The sequence below is a fragment of the Amblyomma americanum genome, chromosome 10 (assembly GCF_052857255.1).
Source record: "Amblyomma americanum isolate KBUSLIRL-KWMA chromosome 10, ASM5285725v1, whole genome shotgun sequence".
Taxonomy (NCBI): Eukaryota; Metazoa; Arthropoda; class Arachnida; order Ixodida; family Ixodidae; genus Amblyomma; species Amblyomma americanum.
This window is the reverse complement of record NC_135506.1, coordinates 128,967,986-128,989,038: the sequence shown is the minus strand read 5'-3', so window position 1 is coordinate 128,989,038 and position 21,053 is coordinate 128,967,986. Positions and strand designations below refer to the sequence as shown.

Sequence of the window (21,053 nt, the reverse complement as noted above, 5' to 3'; positions counted from 1 at the left end):
GGGTGCGGCCCATATTCCTCAGTCACCACAACATGGTGTCTCTTGAGATAGGGAGGTAAAGTCGGCGCATACTCCATCCACGATGGGAGCTGTGGAAGTTGAATAGCTGTCGGCTCTCCGATGAAATCTTCAGACGTGCGTTATCTACTTGCTTGAAGGACTCATGGTCACGCGGTTATCTCTCAGTTTTGCAAAAATGAGACTGATTTCAACAAGAGACAAAAAACTTGGCTATTGAAGCCTTGCAAGAATCGCGTTTTTGAAGATACATCAAATTCAAGAGCTCGGTCGTACTTTGTTTGAGCTACATGAGTTAGAGAGGATTAGCCCAGGTGCCTATGTCCAAGATATCACTGCCGTAAAAGCAGATCTTCAGCAGTTTGAAACCTAAAGATACAAAGGGGCCTTGATAAGGTCTAGGCCCCGTAGGTTTCTGGATGGGCAACCATCTCATCGGGCCCTGAGTGATGAATGGCGGGCTGTTCTTGTTAAAGAAATATTGGAAATTCAGTTTCGTGGTCGCACATACAGCGATGGTCCTGGTATGGTTTCTGGATGAGCAACCATCTCGTCGGGCCCTGAGTGATGATAGGTGGGCTGTTCTTACTAAAGAAATATTGGAAATTCAGTTTGGTGGTTGCACATACAGCGATGGTCCTGGTATTATTGATGCTTTCTTTGACTTCGATCGGAAGCTGCTAGCGGGTTGAGCGGGCATTAATGTAAGATCAGATTACAGTCGCTTATTCGAGGCCTTTCCTCGACTTAACGATGAGCAGCGTGCTGTAGCGGAGGGACCCATCACTTTGGACGAAATTAAATCTGCCAGTTCTGACCTGACGGCTCAGGAATCTCCTGAGCCAGGTAGTATTACTAACGAAATCTACAAAACGTTTTCCGTTTGCTAAGCGCCTGTTTTGATGGAGATTTTCCAGGCTTTTTATGAAGTTGGGTTTTTGCTCCCACATTCTTTTCTGGGCATGCCATATTATTTCCAAAATGCACAGATTCAAATCGGTTGAAAACAGTTGAGGGATATTGTCCAATTTCCTTCTGCAATGTAGACTACAAAGCAAAGGTTCTTGCAATCGCCTGCAGCTGGTTGTCGGTGACTTAATAAGCACGCGTCAGGTCTGCGGTAGCAGAGGCCGCATCATCCGAACCCATATTCATATTGCACGTTCAGTATTGGAGACAGTATCAGATGGGACTGGAAAAGTAGCTCTATTTTTTTTTTATTCGAGAAGTGTGCCATGAGGCATAAGTTGAAAAAGGAAGGGGGGGCAGGAATGCAAGGGATGAAAAGTTAATTTAGATTGGCCTTGCTAAGGCATTTGATAAAGTTCGTCATGATTTCTTGTTTGCGGTCTTAGGGCATGCAAATATTGGAGATGTTTTGCTTACGGGGATAATACTTTGCTATGAGGACTCCTATACAAGGCTCGTTGGTAACCAAGAGCTAACTAAACTCATTCCATTGAAGTTAACTGTTCGCCAAGATTGTCCATTAGAGCCTTTGTTGTTTGCCCCTATATCTTGAACCCCTTTGCCTCAGTATTATTAGATTGTGAACAAGGCTTCCGTGTGGAAGCCCAAACGTCAAGAATGAACCTTTTTTCACTGGTCGGCGGCTGTTATTTTTCAAACAGTATTATTAACAGCGCAACTATCCGTGGTTTCTCCCTGCCGCAATGTGAAATTGAGATTTCATGTGCAGATGATGTCGTCCTCTTTTGTTCTGACAAAAAGGCTGTGCTTGAGGCGTTACATTTGACTGAACAGTTTTGTGAGGTATCAGCTGCGGCTCTTAATTTAGATAAATCCAAGGGACTTCGATTTGGTCATTGGGGTATAATGCCACCTCATTTTATACTACTACTACAACTAATAATAATAATTATTATTTTATTTTCATCACCGTACGTTGATGTAGGGGGTGGGAATAAAAGCGATTAACGCTTGGCAAATTTCGCACGCCCTCTACAGCAAGTAAGCAGTGGCATGTGACGGCACTTCTGTCACGGCAGCAAACTACTACGTTAAGAAGACAAAAAAGAAAAGGCAAACTTCACTTAACCGTGAGTACGGAACAGCAGTTCACTAAGCAAATGAAAACGCACATCAAAACAACAACAATCATTGAAACTAAAACAACGCTTGTAAGACATATTGCACAAAGAAACGTTTACACATGCATAAAGAATGGACACTAAGAAAGGAAAGTTTCGCGGAGAAAGAAGTCGAGAAGGTTAGTGCAGCTAATGCTGTGTATGATTATTTCGCACCGTTTAGTTTATTGAGCAGTAGTGGAAGTTGAAATGCAACCATTTGGACTCCATAGTTTGGTCTCATGCGTGGTAATACCAAGTGTTGATTGTAGCGGCATGGATATGTACGCTGAAATAACTGAATGTGGGCTAAGTCCGATATATTGCTTACGCCTTTTCGCTTTACTTTAACATAGGTGCGCAGGAGTCTATAAGCATGATGACTGAACATGTTTATAAGCCTATTTTTGGAAAACAAGTCTTTTGTAGGGTGTCTATTTCACAGGTCATATACAATTCGAAAATCCCGCTTTTCATGACCAGCTAGTTTTTTTAGACTGGCGTGTGTAGCAGTGCCCCACACTAATGGGCGGTAGTTTAACTGTGATCGAAACAATGCATGGTAAAAAAACAGTTTGACATTTTTCGGGAGACAACTTCTGAAGCGTACGTAAATCCGAGGGCTCTGAATAATTTTAAAGCTACATATGTTATGTGGTCCTCACACAACATATTTTGGGTGAATACTACACAAAAGCGACCTAAATGACCTTACTATTTCAACCTGTTCATTGTTATACAATAGTGGTTCGAGTTCACTGCACTTTTTGTTTTTGGGTGAAAAGTATTGCCTTAGATTTTACAGGATTTACAGAAAGAAGGATTTTACTGGACATATTTGTATTTTCTCTAAGAGAATGTTCGCATTGCTTATTGAATTGTTACGTACCACCATATAAAAGCAAACTGGTATCGTCAACGTAAATTATGAACCGAGCACTGGTATCCGCATTTACTATATCATTAATGTATAGATTAAATAGCAGTGGTCCCACAATACTTCTTTGGGGATCCCCGCAGGAGGCTATTCGCAGAGCTGACCGATATTCATTTATTTGCACAGGCTGTTTTCTAAATGCTAAACGCGATTTAATTAAAAGTAACGCTTTTCCTCTTATTCCGTAACATTCAAGTTTTCGAAACAAGATGCTAGGATTTATGCAGTCAAATGCTTTGCTGTAATCTAACAAAATTCCCAAGACAGGTTTCCCATTTTCAAAGATCTGTAATATATTCTGCTTCTGGTGTAAAAGATCAAGTTCTGTTGCACGGATTTACCTGAAGCCATATTGGCAATTTAAAATAAAAGTTTGTTTAAAAAGCTTTCAACTCGTTTAAGCATTGGTTTCTCTAGCACTCGTGAGAACACAGACAAAATGCAAATCGGTCGATAGTTCCCAAAAATATATTTATCTCTTTTCTTGTATATAACTGCCACTCTACAAACCTAAATTTTCGAAGGGAAGTTGGCCGTTTCAATACACAAGTTATAAATGTGTTCTAATGGCGCAGCAATAATGTCGATGGCGTGCTTAACTGGATGTATCTGGATATCATCCGCGAGACACGAGGTACTGTTATTCAAGTCTCTAAAGGCTGATAAAATTTTGTGCGTAGAGACAGGCTCTAGAAACAAAGACAAATGGCATTTATCAATGACTAGATGAGATGAAAGGGCTGAGGTATTCAATGAGTGGGTAAAACCTCGTTGAGTTTTTCTGCGAGTATATTACCTAAATATTCTATGCCATTGTTAGTGATTTTACTTGGGCTTCTTACCTGCAAGACGCCGGAGTCGAGTGACCGAAGCTTACGCCAGAGTTTATCAGGGCGATTCTATGCACTTTGAAAGTAAGTTTCGTAATATCTGTTCTTCGCCTGTCGTATGTCGGACTTCAGTTTATTCCTATACTTCTTGAAGCATTGAAAAAGAAGAATATCCTTGGTGTCAATAAAGAGCTGATATAATTTGTGCTTTTCTTAAATACGTGTGTACAATTCACGAGAAATCCACGGCTTTCTTATCGTCTTTGATGTCCTCCTTAAGTTTGTAGTAAAATGATTGTTATAAATATGAATGAACTTGCCAAGAAATAACTCATAAGCGCTTTCTGCACAACTTTCTTTACCTATTTCTTAATGTTGTATGCTTCATGGGGATTTAACGTTCCAAAGCGACTCAGGCTATGAGGGACATCGTAGTGAAGGGCTCCGAAAATTTCGACCACCTGGGGTTCTTTAACCTGCACTGACGTCGAAAATTACACGGGCCTCTATAATTTCGCCGCCATCGAAATTAGACCGCCATGGTCGGGATCGAACCCACGTCCTTCGGGACAGCAGCCAAGTGCCATAACCAATGAGCCACCGCAGCAGCCTCTATATATCTCGGTCCAGTCAACACGAACATTTGAACAAAATCTTTTCAAGGAACCTTGTGTTACATGTTGGAATTTAACTTTCTCACGACAATCACGCCTCAGAATCTCCATCTTGTAGAATAAATAAATACCCGTATGATCAATCATGTCACACCATGCAATTCCTGAATAGATGAGTGAGGTGTCAATGTTAGTTAAGAATAGATCAATGCATGTTTGAGAGGTGGGGGTTATACGTGTTGCATTCTTGATCATATTTGTCACATAATAGCATCTCAGAAAGGATCAAATTCTGCTCTGCTCATAGTTTCACATGACATATCTATATTGTAGTCACCACCAATAATTACATCATATATATTCCTCGTCGCAAGACATAAATAACTTTCCATCGTTGCAAGAAATTAACCAAAATTGCCAGACGGTAGCCTCCAAACCACGAACCTTGAAGTGTTTCCTGATATAACAGAAAGAATTTAAACGTCATCCAGCATGTAACACAATTCCGGATATATTTCACACTGAAAGTGTGCACCAACAAACATGAATGCACCCCCTCCACGAGATGATTTCTGACTTAATATGTTGAAAACGATGTCAATTCAAAGTTATCGCTCTCAGTCAGCCAAGTCCTCGAAATCATAAATGTATAAAAATAAAAATCAAAGCTTCTTAACAAGATAGATAATTCATCACCCTTATTTTTGACTGACCTAGCATTTAGGTGGAAGCACCTAAATGTTTACGGGCTATCTAGTTTAAAGCACCCAATGTTCTGAATTTCACTTGGGAGCGGATATATGTTCGGAGCGATCACATTGTTGTGTGTTTTTATGCAGTGGTCACAAACGACAACTGCTTACTATTACACATCCAAGAGTACACTTTCAGATCGAATGATTTGAGCACTATCACCTTCCTTTCGGCGAGCAAGCACCTTGCCATTTGAGCACCAAACAAACTGATATTTTTTCCCTTAGCCCAATGTTTAGTTTGCAGAACCAAGGCTTTCGTTCTACCGGTAAGGTTTTCACATAGGTACGCTCGTTTGCCCTACGCAAGTACTCACGTTTGGTGGCATACGCTGGGACTGCGAGACCCCTCAGTACCTAGGAGTTCCTCTTCACCAAACTCGCAACAGTGGAGCGTTCTGGGATTCACAGATAAGCTCCGTGAGGCGACAAACCCACTTTTAGAGGGGTGGTCACCTGTCTGTTTTCTCGGGCTCAAGTATGCAACATTTTTTATTCGCAAAACTTGCCTATGTGCTGCAGGTTCTCCACTTTGCGAGGAAGAAAGTGCAGCTGATGCTCAGAATATTTGCTACCGTCGTATGTCGTTCCCAATGGAAACACATGCGTCCCGATAACATAGTTTTTTCTCTTGAGTCTGGTGGAATAGGTCGTGTTTACGTATTCGTGCATCAGCTTCTTTCGCGTTTTTTTTCATATTCAAATCGGCAGACCGTCCTTTTTTAGTAGGTGTGCTTATCAGGCTTCACAGTGCTCATTTGCATTTGCTGCTCGCACCGACAGGACAGACTCAAGGGGGGCCTTTATGGGGATTCATTAAAAAAGTTGCTGACACCTTCAGTTACCCCACTGTGCGCTTTTCTTTAGGCTACCTGTATAGCCTCTCCAGAAGGCAGATAACTCAGGCATTTACGGAATATTTGTTTCCTGCACCGCTGTATCGGCAACCTTTTCTGGAGTTCCTTGACACTAGTGTTTTAAAACGTGTTAGGAGAATGTGCATTTCTTCCGCTGAAGAAACGTTCTTCTTTAAACTGCACACATCCACGCTGCCTGGCTAGGCATGGCTTCATGCTGAGGAGATGCTCGCGCAAGGAACGGGGAATTTGCGCCTGTACAATACTCCCGAGACAATTAACGATTGTTTTATTCTCTGCATTGATGTTTTGTTCTTCTGGGACTTATTAAAACGAACAATTAAGAAGGATATTGACATAACACACTACAGTATCCGTTTCTTGCCTGTGGAGAAAAACTGTGCTGTGCAATATGATCTCTTGATGTTACTGGAACTATTCAGTCTGGAAAAGCCTCATGATGGACCGCCACGCCTAATCACCACGGTTGTCGAAATCTTTGTTTCGTGAGCAATGCGTCTTGGTGCGGGGAGTATATGCTGCTCTGGAAGAGCCGCCCAGCTGGCTCCCCTATCTGGATGCATGTGTGTGCCTCCCAGACTTTTTATGTTTTGGAAGGTGGGGTCGTGCAGCGGTATGATGGCCTGGTGTTTTGTGTCGTAAGCATCCTTCGATTTTCTCTTTTCGACACTATTTCTATGCATTACAGAAAAAAAGAAGTCCCGTGGCAGAGTAGCACTTCCCACACTCGCACCCGGCGATACGGGTTCGTTTGCTACTTAGATCCCAGTTTCTTTTTCTTATTATTTTTAATTACCTGGAAGTTCGTGTGGACCACTTCCGTCTACAACTTTATTGTAAAACTTGCGTCCACACCACTCATGAGCCAAGAAAGGCTTTCGCCCTAAAAGGCGTGGTGCTTGCTTGTTGGTGAAATGTAAACGCAGAACACACAACTGAGAGCACGCGTGCCTACTAGCAATTGCCAATATTTTATTTAAGCTGGTCGCTGGTCGTATGCAGGGGACGTGGAGTCTCATTCTCGTTTCCGTTGCTCCTTTTTCAGTGGATGGGCTGAGATCGGAATGCGGGCCGAGAATGGCGGCTTCTTGGCAAATAGGGTCAGCCCTGCGCTCTGCTACGAGGCTGTAAGAAGAAAGAGTAGCAAACACATGACTGAAGTTCGCTTTCACGGTTACATAGCCAAAGGTAGCGCACCCACTTATCTGTCTGTGAGAATTCTGGATGGAAGTCGATTGCAAGTAAGTTCATCTATTTACTCATTTCATCTTTCTTAGGTGTGTAAGGACGTTCGGCACAGGTAAAAAGATGCGAATTATTTGTGTTGTGTGTGAAACCAAACAATTACGGCATCGTACGCTACGCGTACGTGGCGTTTAACCGCTGTGAGCATTTACTTCGAGCAAGAAATAAGGCACAAAGCTGTACACACCACGTAATAATTCATTTTTAAATAATCTTAGTGAAGAAGTTTGGACAATTTTGGAGAATAAAACTAAAAAGTGCAATAGAATTACATAAGCAGATTATAGAATTTTTTTGTACTCAATGAGGGGTGCTCCTGAATATTTATCTAACTGCGCTGAGACAAAGACTACTGAGGTCCCATGACCAGTGCCTGTGTTCAATGAAATTCTGATTTGTGATCAAACTCAAGTTTTGCAAAAAACGGTGAAGCTTTCTTGGTAAAAATCATACACTTTTGCCCGTTCTAGACTATTGTCAAGTGTTATGGGGCTCAACTATGGTTTATAGTTGACCCATTCCACTCAGTCGCCAGAATCCACCGTATTGGCAAAGCTGAGAAAAAGCGACCCGTCATATTGTTCTTCCAGGACTTTAATGAAAAACAAGAAGGAATGCGGAATATCCGTACGCTTAAAGGAACCAAATATTCAGTACGAAATGACTATTCACGTGACACGCTCAGAATAAGAAAACTCTTATGGGATAGTACGAAAATCGATAGTTATCAAGGCAAGAAGCCTATTCTGGTGCACGATAAAGTAAAAATGAACGGGTAGATTTTCGCGTGGGATGAGGCCAACAATTGCAGAATCAAGATACGAAATGAGCAGAGTAAAGAGTGACTCGCATCACCGCCTATCAAGGAACTCAGGCTTCTAAACATAAATGCGTGCAGCGTGGTAAATAAAAGCGATCATGTTGAATCCATAATTCTCGGTTATCAGCCACACATTGTTGAAATCACAGAGACTTGGTTGCACGAAGGAATTGATGATGAAGATGTTTTCTCTCCCCTTTACCGGGTGTTCCGTCGGGACAGATCTACCAGAGGAGGCGGTGTTGCCGTACTCGTAAAACATGGCATCGACACTTTTTTCCTAACTCAAATTGAAAACCATGAAAGCCTCGCGTCAAAACGTTCTTGTTGGGGACGGTCTTTACTAGAATTAGCAGTTTACAGAGCTCCCAATTCCCCTCCGCACATTCTACGTGAACTGTCTGATTTCATGACAGAATATTATTAACTGGTGATTTAAACCTTCCATCAATTAACTGGGACAAGTCCTTTCTCAATCCCGATCATGCTGCCCACGAAGAGCACATATTTAATATTATGTTGAGACATGACTTGCAACAAGTAGTGAGGCAACAAACAAGTGTACATGGTTGTACTTCTCTACTTAACCTTATCTTTGTAAGCCGATCTATTTGTGACTACCATGTTTCAAGTGAGCACAGAATTTACGATCATGATTTGGTCTATTGTTTGTTCCCTGTCCATATCGTTTGCAAAAAGCCTGTGTCCAAAGTCTGCTATGTAAAGGACTTCTCGCGTGCGAAAGATGAGAGCGTGTTGGATTATTTAGATTTTTGCCTCAGCAGTTTCCGAGTCAGTAATGCTGATGAGCTATAGAATAAATTTAAAACACTGTGCACTCACTGCCTTGAAAACTTTGTCCCTAATAAAATAATAACATCTCGCAAAGCCTCTCCCTGGATCACACGTGAAGTCCTGCAATTGAAAAGAAAAGTGAAACGTTTGAAACGTGGAGGCGCCAGTCGTTCCATTATTCAGTCTTTTCAAATATCCCTTAATGCAGCTGTGAGGTCCGTTAAACGCCATTACTTTGAATACAGACTGCCTAACTTTATTCGAACTTCACCTGAAAAATTTTGGAACCACTTATGTCCAAAGAAAAAAACCTATTGACCGAATAATGCACGACGGCGAGCCTCTCACAGATAAAAATGATATTGCTATGCAATTTAACCGCTACTTCCATAGTGTCTTTGCTAATGCAAGTGGGGAACATTGTCCTTTTTAAACGCCCTGCACTATGCCTTCATTTACTATATCAATACCTGGCATTGTTGAATTGCTCCTAAGCCTGAAAACTAAAGCGCGCCAGGCCCTGCTAAAATTCCGAACGCTTTGCGCCGGTATGCCGAAAATCTTTCCGAGTTTCTGGTTGTTATTTTTCGCGCATCTCTGTCATCAGCTGTGATTCCTTAAGAGTGGAAAACTGCACGTGTTGTTCCTGTTCTAAAGAAAGGGAACGCATCACTGATACCAAAATATCGTCCCATCTCTCTCACTTCAACCTGTTGCAGATTACTAGAACACATAATCGTCAAGTACATCATCGGTTTTCTTGACGATAACAATATCCTTTCTAACGTTCAACACGGGTTTAGGAAGGGCTATTCTACTGTAACTCAACTAACATCGGTTGTTCACAGTTTCGCATCTGTACTATATAAATCGGGCCAGGCTGATATCATTTTTATGGATTTTAGTAAAGCATTTGACCTCGTCTCCCAATCTATCAATCAATCAAAGGAAGCTTTATTTCATAATTCAAAAAAAAAATTGTACAAAATATTTGGACCGATAGCCTACATGGCTAGTGTCCGGTCCAATACAAATCAAGTCATTTAGGCATTTAGGCAACCACATAAATATGTAAAGTGAGAAAAAAATGAAAACAGCGAATTAACACAGCAAAAGCATCCAGTGTCCGATCGCATGCAAAAACAAGGCATTTTGGCAAACGTACAAGGAAGGTATACACCACCGGCATTTTAAGAAACACAGAAACACAAAAAGGAAATCACATGATTACTTGATTATGCAAGAAATATAATTTAGAGGATAGTTTAAAATTTCTGGCAAGCTTTATTTCCAATGGCAATGTATTCCAGACTTTCGTCCCAATGAACTCAATTAATCTCTCACCGTATGTGTTGTGATGGATCGGAAGATTAAAATTACCATTGGCAGCATGTCTTGTGTTGCGAACAGGCAAAGTGAATAAGCTCATCGGGAGGGGAGAGTTAGTTGTTAACATGCAGTTTACTAGAAGGGAGATTTTGTAGTCACGTAGGGCGGAAAATTTTAGTACTCGAACTTCTTCAAACAGGTTGTTACTTGGATGATGCAATGGAGAATATGTTATAATCCTTAGTGCTCGCTTCTGTAACCGTTGCAGAGGTGTGAGATACGTTGAGTATGTGTGGCCCCATGATTCGCAGCAATAACTCATATGACAATGAACGAATGAGAAGTACAAGCTTCGTAATATGTTGCGAGGAAAGTATTGTCTAGCCTTAATAAGGACGTAGCAACCAAACGCAGCTCTATTACAAACGCTGTTCACTTGATTCTTCCAGTTAAGGTTATTGTCAAAGATAACACCAAGATATTTAAATGAAGGAACTGACTCGATTATACAATTGTTCAAGGAAATCCTAATATGGTTAAAATCGACGTTTTTTCTTCTTGTATGGAAGACGACATATTTAGTTTTCGCAACGTTCAATGTTAATCTATTGTTACTGAACCAGTTGGAAACAGTCATTAAATCCTGCTTCATGTCGTCTTGCATCGCAGAAACCGATTTACCTGTGAATATGAGGGCCGTGTCGTCTGCATACATGAGAACCTGCGAAAGCGAGACTGAACCTGGAAGATCATTTATATAAATGGAAAACAGTAGAGGCCCCAGGACAGATCCTTGGGGTACTCCGCATTTTATATAGCTATATGTAGATTCAAGGTTGTTAATTACCACTTTCTGTTGTCGACCTGATAAGTAACTGGTGAAAAATTGCAGTGTGTCATCAACAATCCCATAGGCGGCTAGTTTCCTCAGTAATATTGGATGTGATACAGTGTCGAACGCCTTCTTCAGGTCTAAAAATATACCAATTGCGATTTCGTTTTTATTAAGAGCTGAATTTATCAACTGGGAAAGCGTTAGAACGGCTGTAGAGGTCGACCTGTTTGGGACGAAACCGTGCTGCTGGTGACAGATGATGTTATACTGACTTAGGAATATTTTTAGTTGAATGGCAATTAGTTTCTCAAAAAGAGTATTTAGAATGCTTAGTACAGATATTGGACGATAACTACTTGGGTTGTTTTCGTCTCCAGATTTATAAATAGGCACAACTTTCGCGATTTTTAGAATGTTTGGGTAGCAACTAGTCTCTATAGCATGGTTAAATATATGGCATAGTGGGTTGGACAGAATGTCGATATTATGCTTTAAAACTGCAGTCTGAATACTGTCGTGCCCAGCCGCTTTATTAACTGGCAGTGCGCTTATTACAGATCTAATTTCCTCGACAGTGACTGCATTTAGATTAAAATCGGTGTGGACAACTCTGGGTAGGGTAGTGGAGGCGGACTGAAAAGAGAACTGGTTTGCAAGAGATTCACCAACATTAGAGAAGTAGCTATTAAAGTCATTGACTACCTGTACGGAGGGGTCGTTAGGGGTAACGCGTTTCTTCGGTCCAAGTCCTGTGACGTCCTTAACAATTTTCCAAACTTGTTTCGAGTCAAGGCCAGGTTTCGTGACTAAATTACTGTAATACATTTTTTTCGCTCTGCTCATCATCGTAACAGACTTATTCCTATAAAGCTTGAATTGACCGTGATAATAATTGTTTGTTTTGTTTTGCTTCCATTTGTGATAGAAGGAGTCTTTTTTCTTTAGAACCGCAAGTATATGATCAGTTATCCACGGGCACACAGCTTCTTCGTAGTTACGACGTGTGCATTCGCGCTTGGATTTCATTACGGCATTTGATACGCAGCGGATAAAATTTTCACACTCTATATTCACATCACTGTCGTACAATTTCACAAAATCAATGCTCTGCAAGAAGTTTCGAACGCAGGCGTAATTTACTCGAGTTCTTTTGTCTCTGGATTACGTTTTGCAATGCGGATATAAGTAAGTGCGTGGTAAACACATGAAAGTCGGACAGTGATCAGCAATAGCTATATCACAAACGCCAGCGCGTACAGTCATTTCATTGTTGCAGAACATATGATCAATAAGGGATGCAGATGTCTGTGTTATACGAGTAGGTGAGGAAATAACGTTTTTAAGGTTAAATGACTGCATGAGAAGCAGGTAGTCGCACTCGGAACATCCATCTTTTAAAAGATCGATGTTGAAATCACCGCATATAACAAGTGGAGTATTGGTTGTCATTAGTGGGTTGAAGATAGTTTCCATATCCGAAAGAAAGTCCTTTACGCTTGCGTTGGGAGGCCGGTATACCACACCAATGTTAAGACCACAGCCGAGGTGTACAAAAAGAGATTCGACAGACTGCTTACTACATGAGACTGCTTACTACAAGCTTAAACAAGTTGGTCTTCCTAACTGTATAGTTAACTGGGTTTCAGCTCACTTATATGACCGAAAGCAGTTTGTTTGTATTGACGACCATTATTCACACAGCCTGCCTTTCTCTTCTGGTGTTCCCCAAGGAAGTGTCCTCGGTCCCCTGTTATTTTTAATATATGTGAATGACAATGTAAAAATAGTTACTCATCCCGTTCAAATCCGGCTGTTTGCAAATGACTGTGTTTTGTTTAATGTAATTACTTGCCGTGAAGACCAACTATTACTCAGTTTAAACCTAAAGAATATTCTGGATTGGTGCAACCAATGGGACATGAAACTTAACGCTCAGAAAACCCTATTTATGAGATTATCCAAAAAAAAAACAGCCTTTTATACCCTTACGCTCTTCCATCATTTCCACTTTCGGAGGTAACTGAATATAAATATCTTGGCGTGACGATAACTAATAATCTAAGCTGGAACAAACATATAAGTAACGTATGTGCATCAGGTTTTCGTAAACCTTGTGTCCTCAAACACAAACTGAAGAATGCTCCTGCAGACTTGAAATTTTTAGCCTATTCGTCATTAATCTGGCCCAAGTTAGAATACGCTTGCATTGTCTGGGACCCATTTACTAAAACTAACATTCAAGCGCTTGAAATGATCCTGCGCAAGGCCATTCGATTCATCTTTTCAAAATACCGTTCAACCGACTCACCTACTGCCATAATGCGAGCACACCGAATTCAAATATTGCAGGTAAGACGTAAAATTCTCAGATTAAAACTTCTCTTCCTTCTCAAACATAACAAGTTGTCAATGTGCCCGGATCCCTACGTCAAGACATTTTCCACTCCACGAACAAGAAGACATCGCCACTCTAATTCACTAACTCCATTCACCGCCAGAACTAACCTATTTAAATACTCTTTCTTCACTCGCACCGTAACTGAATAGAATGCACTACGTGACATAGATTCCATGGAAGAAATGGAATATTGACGCCATCAAACTTATTTTCAATTCAATTCACATTTATTTTCAACATTTCGCAATGTTGACGGTCTTCGAGGCAAAAAGCTGTGGGGACAGCTTGACGATGCCTGAAAGCCGGCAGCAGGCAACAGAGAGAGCAGTAAAGAAAAAAAGAGTTATACATGTACTGTTATTTCTAAAAGACACATTTTATCATAAATTTACAAATATAAGAGCAGAAGTAAGAGTAAAAAAAAGACATCAAGGCGTTATACAAGGACCAGCGTATTCTCGACACGAAAGCGTAAGTACTCTTAGAAGCCAGGCAGCACTGCCTACCCTTGTTTGTCGGCGTCGTGTGGCTGTCATGAAATTCCTTTCTATGCTATGTAATAACCCCATTAATATAGATAAGCGAGATTACGTGCAGCCACCACGCCGACACTCCAATAGAACCTGTCATAATAGACACATCAGGCAGTATCCGACACAATGCGACACGTTTAGGTATTCATATTTCCCATGGGCAATTGAAATCTGGAATACATTGCCAAAGGAAATTGTAGAAACAGATTCTGTGGATAGCTTTGTTGCAAAATTGGAGTCATATTTTGGCTGTTCATGAAAGTATTTGAATGCGTAGTTCCAAGATATCGCGTTGGTTGAGTGATTGGACACTAGTGCACGTGTGATTTCATTTTAAATGTAAATATTGCAATGTGCTGAATAGTGGTGTTTTATAGATCCGCGATAACTACAAGAATATTATATGACAAATATTACAATTGTTTTGAGTACTTTATTCCCTGATTCATGTGAAACAAAAGAAAGTGTCTTGTATTGAATTCCAGTGCTGTTGTATGGCAGTTTTTTTTGCTCTATCTATTTTTTGTTTTTTTTTCTTTTTTCCTGCTTTTCCCATGCTCGTGTGTATATTGCCGCCAATATTTGCAGTGTTTGTTCGTTTTTCAAATCTGCCGCGACACCACCTTATCGCTTTGTTTGCGACGCAAGACGCGACTAGATTTATCTCGATTGATCGCAGCCAGGCAAAGCTGATTCTACGTTGTTCCGGAATGTTCTAGTAACTTTGCGGCCTTTATCTCGAATGTTCGCTATCAGCTTTAAATTGAGCACGGCCGACAGCGGCGGGCATTCTGTTCGACGACCGCCGAGCACGCTTGTCGCTTCGCCGCCGCCGAGTGATTCAGTCCATTTTGGGTGCAAGTCAGCCCAATAAACAGTTCTTTTAGAAGATCCTTTCGTCCGTCTTCATCGCTGCCTCGACTGCCGTCACCACTACGTGACATCTGGTGGAGGTGCGGGGTAGCCTTCCATGTTCCGGACGCCCCCTTCAAGTCGTGAAGCCAGCCCTGAGCGCTTCGCACCCGAGGACGAGCCAGCAGCTCAGCGAGCCAGCCGACGTCTCCAGGGAGAGGAGCCTGAGTTCGGGAAACTGCCGGACCGCACAAGACAGCGAAAAGACGCGGCTACGAGCACCGCAATCTCGCCGAAGATGTCGACACCGATCATACTGCAGCAGCCGCGGGTGCCGCCAACTTTCAATGGATCCCTAGGCGAAGACCCTGAAGAATGGTTGGATCAATTTGAGCGCGTGGCGTCATTCAACAAGTGGGATGATGCGGCAAAGATTGGACACGTTTTTTTCTCATTGGATGGCTCCGCACGCACGTGGTACGAAAACTACGAGTCGTCCCTTACGACATGGGAGCTATTCAAGAGAGAACTATTGAAGGTATTTACCAGTGTCGTGAGGAAAGAAAGAGCCGAACGACTCCTCGAGTCCAGGATCCAGCTTCCGAATGAGCCCGTCCGCAGCTACGTCGAGGAGATGAAGCGCCTATTTCGCCGCGCCGATCCCGGGATGACCGAGGAAAAGAAAGTTCAGTTCTTAATGCGCGGCGTAAAAGAACAACTCTTTGGCAGCCTCGTCCGTCAGCCGCCGAAAACGGTCGAGGAATTCATGCAGGAAGCCTGCACGATTGAGAAGACCCTCGACGTCCGAGCTCGGCAGTACAACCGCCCTTCCTCTGCCTATGCAATCCGTTCGGACACGCCGGCCACCACCAGCGACAGCTTGCGGGACGTTATCCGCGAAATCGTCCGAGAGGAGCTACGCCTATTACTGCCATCCTCCCCACAGCCACAAGCATCGACTCTGATAAACGTGGTACGGGAAGAAGTGCAACAGGCACTTGGCACCCCGACGGCCACAGAACCCCAGGCCATGACCTACGCCGCTGCAGTAAGGACTGCTCAGCCCCAACGACAACCCCCACGTCCTCCCCGAGATGAGCCAATCGTTCCACAACGCCGCCTCCCAGCCCCTAACCGCCCAGTCTATGACCGACGCTCAAGCCCCAGGAAATGCGACGCCTGGAGGACTTCCGACAACCGGCCGTTGTGCTTCCATTGCGGTGAGGCCGGCCATATTCTTCGTCACTGCCCGTACCGACGTATCGGTCTTCGAGGATTTGCCGTTAACGCCCCACGACCACGCTTCGGACAACGTGCGCACGAAATCGACGAGTACCTGCGTCGAGAAGTGTACACGCCGAACCGCTTTTCGCGCTCACCATCGCCGTCAACCTCGCGCTTTGCGTCGCCACGCCGCAGCTACGCAGCCGCGGTACGAGGAAGGTCGCCCAGCCCCCGTAGGGGAAACTAAAGGCAGCAACCTCTGGAGGTGAGGTTGCTCACGAGCTAAACGCCGAAGATCCTCCACCGACCACGCCCCATGAAGACACTGCACCCGCGACGCCGCATGAAGAACCGACACTCGCTGCACCGACGCCGCACACAATGAGAACCACGACGCAAGCTACCTTGAAATCGACGCCGCCACCCAGAGGAGCTTCGACCACACGCCCAACCCGTGACTCGCATACGCGACGAAGCCGTGACCCGACGCCGAGAGCGACTTGCAATGCAAGAGCCAGGACCTCTGACTTAAAAGTGAATATCGACGGCCGGAACGTCACCGCTCTAGTCGACACAGGAGCCGATTACTCGGTGATGAATGCAACATTCGCTGCGCAGCTGAGAAAAGTCACAACGGCTTGGGACGGCCCACAAATTCGCACCGCAGGGGGCCACCTCATTACACCATCAGGACGATGCACAGCGCGGGTGACTGTCAAAGGACATACCTATCCTGCGACCTTTATTGTGCTACCGCAATGCTCCCGCGAAGTGATCTTGGGTATGGATTTCCTTAATGAGCATCAGGCGATCATCGACCTGCGATCCAAGCTGATCACGCTTTCGACGGACGAAGCCATCGCTTCGATGAAAACTCGGGAAAATCACGTTGCCCTAAGTGTCCTGGAGGAAGAAGTGAGCGTCCCACCCCGTTCAAGCGTTATCGTGACCGTAGGCGCCACGAAAGCCATAAACACTGAAGCCATCATCGAGGGGAACATGCAGTTGCTACTAGACCGAGGAATCAGCATCGCAAGAGGCATCGCACATTTCCGCAATGGCCAGGCCGAAGTACTGCTGACTAACTTCAGCGAAGAATTCCGGCATATTAACAGAGGAACGATGATTGCTTTCTACAACGAAATATCTGACGTACGAGATTCCTTCGCCCTCTCCGACCCCTCGGCAGAAGATCCGCCTGACCAAGAGAACTCGCCCACTTTCGACATCAACCCAGCCCTGCACCGGAACAGACAAGACCAGATCCGCAATCTCCTTCAAAGCTACAGTGAGTGTTTTTAGACATCGCCGAAGGTGCGACAGACGCCAATTGCCAAGCATCGCATTATAACGGATCAACACGTCCGACCTCTCCGTCAAAGCCCCTACCGTGTGTCACCGCGAGAACGACAAGCCATCCGGGACCAAGTCGAAGAAATGCTTCGCGACGACGTCATCCAGCCTTCAAACAGCCCATGGGCGGCACCGGTTGTTCTAGTGAGAAAGAAAGACGGCGCACTTCGATTCTGCGTGGATTACCGCCGCTTGAACAAGATAACAAAGAAGGACGTCTACCCCCTCCCCCGCATCGACGACACACTGGACCGCCTCTGCAACGCCAAATATTTCTCATCGATTGACCTCAAGAGCGGCTACTGGCAAATTGAGGTCGACGAAAGAGATCGCGAGAAGACAGCATTCATAACTCCGGATGGGCTGTTTGAGTTCAAGGTGATGCCATTTGGTCTCTGTTCCGCACCAGCGACGTTTCAGCGAGTAATGGATACAGTGCTGGCAGGCCTGAAGTGGCAGACTTGTCTGGTATATTTAGATGACGTCGTTGTCTTCGCCTCGAACTTTGAAGAGCACCTCAAAAGACTTCGAACAGTACTAGACGCAATCAAGTCGTCTGGCCTAACCTTGAAAGCAGAGAAATGCCACTTTGCCTACGAAGAGCTGCTGTTTCTAGGCCACATCGTTAGCAAGGAAGGAGTACGCCCAGACCCGCAGAAAACAGCTGCTATTGAACAGTTTCAACCGCCGGCCGATAAGAAAGCAGTTTGGGCCTGTGCAAAGGCCTACAGTATTGTTAAATAATAATAATAATAATACATGCACACGAGATTACAACAAAGACAATCATTGCACTCAGGTTAGACATAAAGCTAACATTACTGTGTTTATAGGATGCAAGCACAGGTCACTCTAGAAATACTGAACGCAAAACTTTGCGAGTTATTACAGGGTTAATAAAACTGGGCACATTGAGCTTATTTAGTACCATTGGCATTGTATAGCTTAATGACTCTAGAAGGTAATTTGTTCGGCGGTGCGGAATCATCCATTTTTCAGGCGCGCGTGTTTTAGAAATATTGGAGCGTAGCGTTGCACCTGAAGTGTCAATAAGAATTGTCTATACTTTTCATTAGCAAAGTGAAACTGGTGGAGGAGAGGGTAATTATAAAGAGAGAGAATATGGATTATATGATGCCGACGAAATAGCTCGGCTGAGGGATGTAAATATGATACATTGTTTAAGCAACGTATGGCTTTTTTTTTCTAGACGAAGAAGTGTATTGACGTCCTTTTTAGTAGTCTTCCCCCATACTAGTGTACAGCAGTTAAGGTGTGAACGGAAGAGGGCGTGGTATATTTGTAATCTAACGGAAATCGGAAATATGTCACGCGTCCAAAATAAGGCACCCACGGCAGATGAGAGTATTTTGGCTAGCTGTTCAACATGACTGTTCCATGTCATCTGACTGGAGAATATGACACCTAGTATTTTATGCTGTTTGACGACTTCTATTTTATAAGGTCCTAGTTTTAGTTCATGACTAGAGGTCACACGTTTGTTTTTAGGTTCGAATAAAATTGCTTTCATCTTTTTTTCATTCATTTTTAAGCTGTTTGTTTCGGACCATATCAGTAGCCTTGACAAAACACTATTCGCCATACTGAACAAATCGACTTCATTAGTGGAACTAAAGAACAAGCTTGAATCATCGGCATATAATACGAACACAGCATTATCATCAGCATAGATAAGGTGATTTACGTAAACATTAAATAAAAACGGCCCAAGAATACTGTCCTGTGGGACACCGGATGAAATCTGTTGGGAGGTGGAATAGTAACCATTAATATCAACACATTGGTATCGGCCGGTTAGGTACGATTGCAAAAGAGCATTTGTTAACCCACGGGCACAGTAATTATCTAACTGATTAAGGAGGGTTGTGTGACATATCGAGTCAAATGCTTTACTGAAGTTTATATAGATTCCCAGGGTAAATCTATTAGCTTCAATGTTTGTGATGATAATTTCTTTTTGCAACAGAAGGGCAGACTCCGTTGACCTACCCTTACGGAAACCATGCTGGCATTCTGTTAAGATATTGTGCTTAGTAAAAAATTCGTCTAGTCGTGTGAGCATAATCTTTTCAAAGCCTTTCGAGAAGGTTAGAATTATCGATATAGGCCTGTAGTTGCTTAAGTCGTTCCTGTTTCCTTCCTTGTATATAACAGAGACTTCTGCACGTTTCATGTCGTCAGGAAGAATGCCAGGTGATAGCGAAAGATTGAATATATGCACTAAGTATGAGCATACGAGATCAAGAACATGTTTTATAGGTTTTATCTGAATGCTGTCAATGTCGAGGGCTTTACTATTCTTCAGGCTTTAAAACGTGTCAAACACTTCACATTCATTTGTGGGTTTTAAAAACATGGTCTCAGGAGAACGTTTCTGTAGGCAGCATGAGGTGTTACTTTGTGACAAGTCTTTCTTTGGTCTGGCAGCAAATTGGGCGTTGAAGCGGTCAGATAATGCAGATCCAGAAACTGATTCCCCATCAATGACGATCACGAGCATATCAGGGCGGTTAGGGCACGCTCCAAGCAAGTCATTGATAATTCGCCAAGTTCGATCTGGCCAACCTTTGGACACGTCACTGAATAATTGCTGGTAATAGTGTGCTTTTACTTTTCGTAGTTCGGCCGTAATCTTATTGCGAAGTTTTTTGAATGCCGCCAAAGTTAATGGATCTATGTTTCTTTTTAAATGCACCGTAGAGTTTGTTCTTTTGACGTGTTAACTGCAAGTGTTCAAGATGAATCCAAGGTTTTCGCGCACGCTTAAGAAGTTTAAGGCTTCTTAGAGGGAAACAAGACTTGTAAATTGTCAAAAACATAGACATAAAGGTTTTGTAAGCGCCGTGGCCGTGCTTTCCTCGAGAACCCTAGTCCAATCGTTGTTCTGGATCCTGTTACGAAACAATTCTAAGCTAGAATCAGTAATGCTTTGATACTTGATTTTGAGCAGTCGTGGTTTTACTCTAGGAGTGGCGCGCGAATAAGCTATGAATATGGGACAATGATCACTAATGCTAGAGCTTATAGTACCAGCCGCCACCACGGGAGTAACAATGTTGGTAATGAACAAATCCAAAATAGTAGAAGTCGTTGGAGTTACACGAGTAGGGGTAACGATTACATTGCGAAAAGCCGATGATGTTGGCCTGTTCGTTAGTTCTTTGGTCGCAACGCTTTCAGTAGAAAGGTTAATGCTGAAATCACCGCCTAAAACCAGCCTTAAACCATTATTCGAGGCAAAATCAAGAACCGAGTCAACAAAATCTAAAAAAAACCCTAGTATTAGCAGAAGGGGGCGATACATAACACAAAAAGTGTGCTGCTGTTTTGCAAACACAGGGCCTCGTAGTTTGGGCTTACAACATTAAAATTGGGCAATACATCACAAAACATTGTGCCCGAAACATAAATCGCTACACCGCCACCACGTTTCCCAGTTCGGTGGGCAGAAAAAGGCTTATAGCCAATGAGATTAGGTGCACTCTCTTGTGCAGAAAGCTACGTTTCCGTTATCATTATAATTGCAAAT

At 43.2% G+C, this 21,053-nt stretch overlaps 1 protein-coding gene across 1 annotated transcript in view; it reads left to right on the top strand.

The window, feature by feature from the left end:
- LOC144107607 (uncharacterized) overlaps positions 1-21,053 on the top strand; it is a 456,961-nt gene that overhangs the window by 265,700 nt on the left and 170,208 nt on the right. Inside the window, exon 3 of the mRNA XM_077640706.1 lies at positions 7,165-7,360. Within this exon, the coding sequence (XP_077496832.1) occupies positions 7,165-7,360 (196 nt within the window). The remainder of the gene's footprint in view (positions 1-7,164; positions 7,361-21,053) is intronic.